Source organism: Monopterus albus, unplaced genomic scaffold, assembly GCF_001952655.1.
Source record: "Monopterus albus unplaced genomic scaffold, M_albus_1.0 scaffold6.1, whole genome shotgun sequence".
NCBI lineage: Eukaryota > Metazoa > Chordata > Actinopteri > Synbranchiformes > Synbranchidae > Monopterus > Monopterus albus.
The window spans coordinates 2,778,468-2,788,252 of NW_018127886.1; the positions used below are offsets into that span (position 1 = coordinate 2,778,468).

At 44.2% G+C, this 9,785-nt stretch overlaps 1 protein-coding gene across 1 annotated transcript in view; it reads right to left on the reverse strand.

The window, feature by feature from the left end:
* Nucleotides 1-9,785, reverse strand: part of wnk3 (WNK lysine deficient protein kinase 3) — a 36,428-nt gene that overhangs the window by 758 nt on the left and 25,885 nt on the right. Inside the window, exons 12-27 of the mRNA XM_020615425.1 lie at nt 8,941-9,779; nt 8,583-8,626; nt 7,549-7,684; nt 7,326-7,442; nt 7,129-7,230; nt 6,977-7,025; nt 6,703-6,855; nt 6,130-6,602; nt 4,548-5,384; nt 4,116-4,362; nt 1,888-1,973; nt 1,452-1,789; nt 1,093-1,328; nt 914-1,009; nt 665-828; nt 5-157 (exon numbers count right to left, since the gene is read on the reverse strand). Of these exons, the coding sequence (XP_020471081.1) occupies nt 5-157; nt 665-828; nt 914-1,009; nt 1,093-1,328; nt 1,452-1,789; nt 1,888-1,973; nt 4,116-4,362; nt 4,548-5,384; nt 6,130-6,602; nt 6,703-6,855; nt 6,977-7,025; nt 7,129-7,230; nt 7,326-7,442; nt 7,549-7,684; nt 8,583-8,626; nt 8,941-9,779 (4,070 nt within the window). The remainder of the gene's footprint in view (nt 1-4; nt 158-664; nt 829-913; nt 1,010-1,092; nt 1,329-1,451; nt 1,790-1,887; nt 1,974-4,115; nt 4,363-4,547; nt 5,385-6,129; nt 6,603-6,702; nt 6,856-6,976; nt 7,026-7,128; nt 7,231-7,325; nt 7,443-7,548; nt 7,685-8,582; nt 8,627-8,940; nt 9,780-9,785) is intronic.

Here is a 9,785-nt window from a genome sequence, read left to right on the forward strand (position 1 = left end):
GAGCCATGTGCGTGTGTGATGGAGGTCCTGGAGGGTGCAGGGTAGACAGACTCCCTCCACTTGTATAATGGGAAGAGGCTGCCACAGGCAAGCTGGCAGGGGCTAGAGATACCTGGGGGTTTAGTGGTGCCACCGGAAACCAACCTGGTGGAGCCACCTGTATGGAAAATGGTAATAAGTGCTGAGGGAACGTTACAGCACAAAAATCACGTTTTAGTTTTGTTCATTTTTGTCATGAACGTACAAACAAATTCCCGAATATTTCTGGCCAAAAAGCTTAGTTTCAGGATCAAGTACACGCTGTCTGGCTTTATTTAATCATATTTAATGATATACATCTTTCAACACCAGCATCGATGATACAGCTGTCCATATAAAGCAATAAACATACATGTAGATAGGAAATACACATATTAGACAAAATGTCTTTCTGTTGAGAATTAGATGAAAAGCTGGGCACCACTCACAGACTCTAGGCAGCAACTGGTTATCTTTAAAAAGCAAAAAAGTGGAATCGGGGAGACAAGTGCAAAAATTGAGCGTTATATGCCTTATATTAATCATACAAACACGAGAATGGTATCAGTCTTTTCATTGAAACAAGCATATTCATTAACTCTTCCTTTATTATGTGTGGAATGCATATTGCAGTTTGTAGTCCTACCTCAGTCAACTGGCTCCAGCCTCCCAACTCCTGTACCTGCTGATTCTGCTTGATCTGATTCAATGAAGGCTTTTGTGGGGCGGGGCACACTGGATCCTTCGTCCAATTATCAACAAGTTTGTGCAGTTCATCTGTGAATGTGCTTTTTCTTAGAGGACTGTGATCTGTGGAAATTGAGGAGACTCATCATCCCACTGTTTTTCACCAAATTATGTGTAGTCTAATTTAGCACTATAATGACAGCCATACCTCTTTTAGCAGGTAGTGAAATGTGGTGCTCTGGGCTGCAGTATAGGGGCAGTCTGCTCTGTTCACCCCCTGAAAAACTACTTGACTGCTGAATTCCTAGATGAGACGAAAAAAATAGTTGCACAAAGAGCAAGCAAAAGAGGGAAAGTGAGAGAGAAAGAATCGATAAAAAGTCTTACCAGAGCATGAAACTCCATTGTTATCCATGTGAGAGTGAGGCCGGGACCGGAGCTTGACTTTGGCTGGCCTGGGTCTGCGAGGAGAGATGGTAGGAGTTGCCGTGGAGAAAGAAGGGGTCCGGGACAGGGAGACAGGCAAACTTTGCCTTTGATCTTTGAGGGATCGAAGCTGTCTGTACAGTTCCTGCAGCTCTCTGTTCTGCTGGGCCTGAAGAGATACCACCTCTTTGATGTGCCTATAGAGGAAGCAATACAAAACAGTGAAATCATTTTTAATCTAAAAATATAATAAATGGAAAGACAAGCATCTTATAAACTCTAGAATAATAGAGTTAGGACTTTCCCCTCTTTTGACTTACTTGTCCCGGAGCTTGTATAGCTCTCTTTTTAGGTCTTCATCCTCCAACTCACTCTCATCATCATCATCACTGCTGCCCAGGGCTGAGTGGCTGTGTCCATGACCTCGAGGCAAGTGGGCCATTGCTGGGGCCCTCTTACTTTCTTCTTTCTCGCCTTCCTTTGGCCGAGATCTCCTCTTCTCCCTCTCCAAATCAGGAGACACCGGGGAGCTGTCAGTCTGCCTGTCCTCTTTCTTCATCTCAGCCTGGGTTACAGAGAAGCGACCCACTTTCCTGTGAGTGCTACCTTGGCCTGATTGTGCATCCATTGAGGGAGAGGTCTGAGGCACTGGAGTCACCTGATGGCAAATGATGTGGGAGACATTAGTGGCTTGTCCAGACTGTACTGTAGGTTCAGGTGAATGAACTGCACCAAAATCAATACTATTCCTCCTACCTGAAATCGTCCTTTGCGAGACTGAGGTGGATTAAGGGGTGGTGCCTCCTTCTCCTCTCTGAGTGCCTGACTGCTGGGATGTCCATCTGATAAAGAGATAGGGATGAAAAACAGAAAGGGGAGACAAGGACCCAGAGACAAAAACAGACACACAGATACAAAGACCATGTAAATGACAAGATATATGCACACAAAAGTAACAAACAGAAAAATGACATGTAGACACACATAAACATGGGGCATGAGCACAAAGGCACATTGTTAAAAATCACCCACTAATGTCACACATCATCAGTTTCATGACTTACAAGGCTTGCATGCAGGTCTATGAAATGTGTAAATACATGTTGAGTTCTGTTAAAGTAATTTTTCTAAATTATAATTTATAAACTGAAGAACAAATGTTAAGCCTTTATGAATGTGAAAATACATGCTTAAGAGAAAGGTGAGTAAGCATGTGTGTGTGGGAAGGGGTGTTAAATGCTTGTTTCAGTAAAAAGAAAATCATAGTAAATCATTAATACACAAGTGAAATGGCAGTTAAATGTTTTCAACAGTGTACCCCCACCCACCCACACATCCACTCTCATTCTCACTCACTCACTCATCTATCAGACAACAAAGCCCAAAATCACATTTGAGATCTGCGCTCAGATCCACAGTGATATTGTTCAATGTGTTTGATACCTGGGATATATGAGTAAAGTGTGTACATGGATCATCACAGTATCATTTAAGGCCAACATAAAAATATGCAGCTTAATGTAGGTGTTACTTACAGATAACGATCCATTGTTAGTCAGTCATGTGGAACGTGACATACATGCTCATGCATCTGCACTTGTAGCAAAGAATATACTGTAAGCTGCTGCTACACATACATATAAACACAAATACATGCAAAATGGCTGGAATATTTAAAGCAGCAAGCTCAAGCTCAGCCATATGATAAGCCTGCCCATGTACAGCAGAACCTCACTAACTTGTAGGCCCAAGAATAAGTAGAAATAATGACTTACATCATTATCTGCAACTAAAGCATACTGTATATCAGGGTCTCACTGAGCAATGAGCTGACACAGAAAGTGACCACATATTCTTAGACCCTGTTTAGACTTGGTTTTAAAATGTGTCCTGGGTGATCAGATCACAAGTGGACAGCGCTAAATACAAGTGTGATCCAATCACTGAAACCACTTGCCGAAGTGGTCTTGGACACATTTGACCACATATCTTTTATAATGTAAACAATGTGTCCTGATGCATCTCTGACAAAGATGTTCAAGAAAAACAAGTCAGTGCAGGATGTAGTGGTTGCTTTGGTGAAAGCGTACTAGCCCTCAAATAAAGAAAACATGGAGAGAAACATCCACTACAAATCCATCAATGTATTACAAAACCTTTCAGTTAGGAAGACTACTGGTGTTTGTCTGGTAACTGATTGATGTAATAATTGTGCCCGTGGCCTTTCGATATCTAAGCAGAAGTGTTGCAGCGGTAATGAAATTTGAACACAGTGGTCAGCTGGACACCTTGGAGACATATGCATAGACAGGTGTGTCCTGGCTGTCCCACTGTGTTCGGATCATGGAGATGCATTTTAAAACCAAGTCTAAACAGGGCCTTAATGACAGCTGGTAAAAGAATATCTTATCTGTGTTATGATGTGAGCTGCATAGTGCTGGTGCCAGCAGGTGGAGGTGGTTGTGGCTGACCGGGAAGGGGGTGTCATATGAAGGGATATGTCCAGAGCACTGGTGTATTTTGCTCCAGAACTCATCTGCACTGCAATGGGCATCAGACTTCTGATGCCAACCTCTTCCTACACCGTGCCAATCTCCCACCCTCCTCTACTCTCCACTGTTCTCACCCCTGGTTGAGTAACTCATGCAAAAAGAAAGACTGCCAACAACAATTAAATTACATAAAAAGGAATTCAGCAAAATAAAATAAATAAATAAATAAATAAAAAGAACAATAATGTATGTAGTGATGTCGACACTGACATTACATTGGGATAGTCACATAACAATACAAAACCGAATAATTTCATTGAAAACATTAAAATTCTTTAATGTTAACCAGTTATTAATTCCTGATGGTTAATAGAGTTATTTTACTATGTTAAAACCGTCGCTAGATGTTAGATTTAGGTCCATGCCCCAACATCCCATTCTCTCTCTCTCGCTCTCTCTCTCTCTCTCGCTCGCTTCCTAAGAGGACGCTACCTTGCTGGACTCTGGGCTTCTTGAACAAGCTGGCGGAGTGGCGCAGTTTGCACGCCCAGTTTTTGAATTTGCGAGTCCAGGATTTCTTGCTAACAGGATTTCTGATACTAGGACATGTCAGGTTTAGGCCAAAATATCCACCTCCTTCATTGTGCTGGTGCTGTCCATGCCGGATGGAGATCGGGTGCTGACTGGGGGACCATGATGCATCTCCAGTGGTACTGGTGTCAGAGTGTGGGGGAACAGCCTAGAACAATTAAAACAATTAAGAGTGGCTACATGGAGTTGAGATGTTCGAACATTTACACAAATATCACAAACAGCTGAAAAATAAGTGAGTGGAGTCACATTTAAACAAAGAGATATAAATAGTAAAGATAATATAAATTTAATACTCTGGAAGACAAAATCGAATCTGTGGAATTTGCTCACAAGAATGGTCGGTTCTTCTGGTACAGGTGGACCCTGACCCTGGGGCCAAACAAAGTCATACTGACTGGAAGGGAAGGGAGCGGCAGATAGGGTGGATGAGCCAGGCTGCTGCTCCACTGGACCCAGCTCTGTAGAAATGGGCATTTCTGAGGGAGCTTCCTCTCCTCCATCCCTCTCAGGGTCAGGGGTGGTGGAGGAGGAACGGGAGTTGGTGGAGGAGGTAGTGGAAGATGAAAAGTGGGGGGAAGTATCTGAGGAGGAGGCCGGTGGGGGGAAAGACTGTGGCTCAGATGACTCGTCTCCTCCTGCTGATGTGGAAGCAGCTGATGGAGGGCCAGAGGCAGCTCCCCCAGCCCATGCTGTGCTGTATTCCTGATATAACAAGTTCCTCAGCTTTTCATCCAGAGTCTTCATGCGGTTGTCTACAAATTCAATTTTGGGTGGCCCTTCACTGTCTGACTCAGCTACAGAGGAAGGCTGAGCAGGGGATGGAGTCATTGTCTGGGACAAAGCAGGTAAGGGGGCTTCAGTGGTGCCCAGATGGAGAGGTGGCAGAGAAGAGTCAGAGGAAGGGTGAAAAGGAGCAGAGTGGTTGCCTGTGTCCTCTGTGACACTTGTTTCTCCTGCGGACACCTCTGACTCTGACATCTGTAAAGAGGACTGCTTCTGCAGTAGAAACTGCTGCTGTTTCTGGGGTGTGTCTGTGGCTTTAACCACCTCCTGCTGGTGCTCAGTGTGTTGCAGCTGTTTCTGTGACTGTATGTGTTGGAAAAAAACAGGAATTTGGGTTTGTTGTGGAATCTGCTGCTGTGGTACAGGGCTAGCATTTAGCTGTACCTGTGGTTGAAGAAACTGTTGACTAATTGACAGGGGCATTTGGCCTTGATCTGGCTTTAAAGCCACAGCACCCATAAACAGCTGCTGCTGCTGCTGCTGCTGTTGCACCATTTGTTGTTGCTGTAACTGTATTATCTGTTGAAGATTTAACTGTTGTTGTTGCTGATGATCTGTATGGGCCTGTTGTTGCGTCACTATAGCAACTTGGGGTGCCATAACCTGCTGTGGTAACTGCTGTAACTGAGACTGATGCAACATCTGTGGCAAATATTGTGTCATTTGCTGTTGCAGAAGGGGCTGTTGGGTCTGCTGCAGGGGCACTGGTGGCAGAAACTGCTGTAGAGGCATAGACTGTTGTAACAATTCTGTATGACCTGGAAGAGGTAGCATCTGCACCTCATTCAGTTGTTGAAGTGGTATTTGTTTCTGCATTAGTTGTTGCTGGACAGACTGTTGCAATGCTTGTTCCTGCTGTAGCTGAATTTGTTCTTGGTTCACTGATGGTATGTTGTGATGTGATTGCTGTTGTTGGGGTGCTGTTGGCTGCTGTATCTGGTGTTCTAGCTGCACTGCCTGCAGTTGTTGTTGAGCTGCTGGTTCTTGCTGCTGCAATGCAGGCTGTATCTGTGGTTGTGGTTGTTGTGGGGTTTGTTTGGCCACCTGGGCGAGTGTCTGCTGCTGACCCACGGCAAGCTGGCTTACGACAGGAGAAGCCCCTGCAGAAACAGAAGGATGGGGATGGTACTGCAGAATCAGAAGGATGGGAATGATAAGAGGGTGAAGACTTGTCTACTGCAGACAAATGGGACCTTGGATCAGTTATCACTGTATACTTTATACTTTGAACTACAGTGGCGCAACCACTGGTTCCAAGGGAAGTGAGGGTATCAGAGAAAACGACGGTTGGTGTGGGAGAAACAACAGTAGAAGATGTGGACAAGATGGGGAGGTTAGGAATTTGGTCAGTAGTAGCAGAGGTGAGGACTGGCAGTTCAAGGCCACCTGAAGCATTGACAGGGACAGAGGCTTCAAGAGTGGAGGCTGGTGCAGTGATGTTATCAGAGGCAGTGGTGTGAGGAGCAGGGGAAACGGCAGCTGGCAGGGCCATGGAGACAGGAGCTGAGATTGTGGAAACTAGAGGGGAGGCGGTAGGAAGAGTGGGGCAGGGGGAAGAGGCCATTCCAGTCATTGATTCCAGCCTTTGGGATCCTTCACTTTCTATAGCCACAGAGATGAACACACAGTTAGGCTAAGTTATGCTGCAAATTCAGTCATGTTAATAAACCATAGCATTAAAATAGACCTGGGTGAAGTATACCTTTCTCTGTTTTAGGAGACTGGGGTATCCCTGTCTCTGCAGTGGGTGGTGACGTAGCTGCTCCCTGGCTGGACAAAGAGTCTCTATGGCGGATGGTCTGGTTGATAAAGAAGCGCCAGCGCCCCACTGGGGAGGAATGGGGCACTGACTCTGCTGAGAAATCATGAATAGTTAATAGATAGTTCACTAATTATAACTAGTTATACTATGTAGAGCATGTTCTTATTCTGTCGGATTTTGTGCATTAAAAACTATAGTATATCCATAAACTCACTTGCTGAGCTAGTGGGAGTGTTCGTATGTAACTGGTCAGTTGATCCAGTCTAAGAGAAAAATAAAAATTGAAATCTGTCATCATTCAATCAAAACAGAAACATGCAATAACAGAGGAGAGAAGGTGATAGATGAATTTAAAAATTAATATACCTGTGAATGTGTCTGAAGAATCTCATGGGCTTTCTTAACTATTGCTCTAAGCTCCTCAACAAATTTCTCTTTCTCTACATCAAGGACAAAATTCTCCTCCACCTACAAACAAAATTAAACAAAGCAGCCATTTTTATGGCATAGAATGATACTTGTCAGGAATCAATGCAGACTACAGCAGTGCATAAGATGTTTACCATGTAATCTGCTATGTCTTCGGGGGCATCCCCTTCAATATCAAATTTAAATGTCACCATCTTGTTGCTATGAGTCTCCAGCTGACATTCCACCATGTTGTCCCCACTGTTGGACACCTAGGGTTGACAAGGTCAATTAACATCATGTACTTGGCCTATTCAAAATCTGTTGGCATACATGAATTTAGCAATATATTTGGTGATTTGTTGCTGTTGTATTCACCTGGAGCATGCTCAACTGAAACTGATGTGAAACCTTCTCAGACTTCTGACAGGAAGCTCTTTTTTGAATTTTTGATTTCTCTAACTTCCCATTGGACAAGAGCTGAAGAGTTTCTTCTCCATTAGCAGGAACAGAGCTGTGGGTAGTAAGGCAGTAGGTCTTTTACACATCATCATGTAAGGCAGTGGTCCCCAACACCGGGCCGCGGACCGGTACTGGTCCGTGGATCAACTGGTACCGGGCCGTACAAGAAATTATTAATTATTTCCGTTTTATTTATTATCTGAGTATGAACGATCTTTTATTTTGAAAAATGACCGCATTCTCTCGGTTACATCTCGGTCACTTGAGCGCCAAAACTGGCTTACTTGTGCGACATATTCAGCCTGCTCAATGAACTCAATCTGTCACTTCAGGGGAAAATGACAACTGTCTTCAAGTTGGCAGATAAAGTAGACCACAAAGGACCCACGAACTGCCAAGGAATGGATCTGCAACCCATTTGTCAACAAACCAGGTGAATCCAGCAGGTCTGTGCAAGAAGAAGATCAACTGCTGGAGATCGCAAATGACGGCGGCCTTAAAAGTATGTTCGAGACAACAACTCTGTCGGTGTTCTGGATTAAAGTCATGACAGAATACCCTGAGATCGCCACCACAGCACTGAAAACTGTGTTACGAGGAAGCTGCTAATAAAGTTGCATACAAGTACACAGTGAATTCACATTTATTATTATATTTACAATATACGCAATCTACGTACCCCCCGAATACTGTTACTGCGCTGTCTGTAATTCACTAAAATTAAAACAATATCTAAAAGCCAAATATGTATATGTAATGCATGTAGTTATTAACAACACACTGCACATTTGGCTATTTTACCACAAATTTAACTAATTTAAACATACATATTTGAAGAGGCTGTTAACTCCTGTGTAGGTACGGGTGATACTGGCAAAGTGTTTAGACTTATGTACATGCTGCATCGACTATTACTGTTAAGATCAGACAGTAATGGTATCATGACATACCCTGTAGAAGAATGATGTTCTGTACTTGAGAGGTGTGGTCCATCCTGTAGAATAACAAGAATACACAAACATAGGCGTATGCAGGCACACCAAAAGAGAAAGCACAAAAAATATTAGCAACAACAGTTGCAAATAAACTAAATGTAACTATGGATAATATGACATTTAATAGTAAATTACTGTTCTATGAGCACAGTAATTTTAAAACATTTTAAAAACTTGTTAGTTTGAATCAAAAAGGCACAATCAAAGATTTTTTTCAAATAATTAGGTAGATAGCAGCATTCTCATTCATTCTGCCATTAAGCCAACAACAATTATTTCCTGGGTAGTTAATTAACATTCATCTTTCTTGTACCTGAGCAATGCCCAGCAGGGAAAGGTCACAGTCTTGCAGCGAAGCTTGGGGTGGTTTGGGGTCATTAGATTCAAGCGATTGTAGAGCAGTGACAGGTTGGGGGGAGGTGGGTATAAAGTCGACCTGCCCTGGTAAGGTTACCTGGGCAGCTGGTGCAGATGAAGGCAGTTCTGGCGCAGAGGAAGCAGCAGGATGGTGGGATGGGAAAGATGGTAGTGATGTTGGGGGACATGAGGTATGAGAGAGACTGAGGGGCACATGTTGTGTGGGAAAGACAGCATGGGGTAAGACAAGCTGTTCAGCTCTAGGCGTCTCTGTAAGTGTCTGAGTGTGTGAATGAGTCTGTGTCTGAACAAGTGTCTGTGTTTGGGAGTGTGTTCGGGCCTGAATGCTGGTTTGTGTGTGTGTGTGAGATGGCAGCATCTGCTTGGCCTGGTGCAGTGGAGATGGAGGAGGGACTGCCTGCAGATGAGTACAGAGCGGTGGGGTTCTGTCTGGGGACTGAAGCTCAGCCACATTACTGGAGACTATATGTGCAGGGGGGTGGGTCACCAGATGTGAAGCAGGTGGACACTGTGGGGGCAGCTGACTCTCGGCAAGGGGTATCAAAGCCTGCTCAATAGAAACTGATTGATGGATGGGAGTTGGGATGGGCTGTGCCAATAACTGGGGGTGCACAGGAGGTGGAGCTAGTGGCTTCTGCACCTGCGAGACCTTCTGTAGGCATTGCTGGTATTGCTCAGTAGATGGAGTCATAGTAGAGATGGGGTGAATGACTGGAGGGTCAGCAGTGATTTCTATGGGCTTCTGCTGGGACTGAACAACTGGTGTTGTTTGGCCTGCAA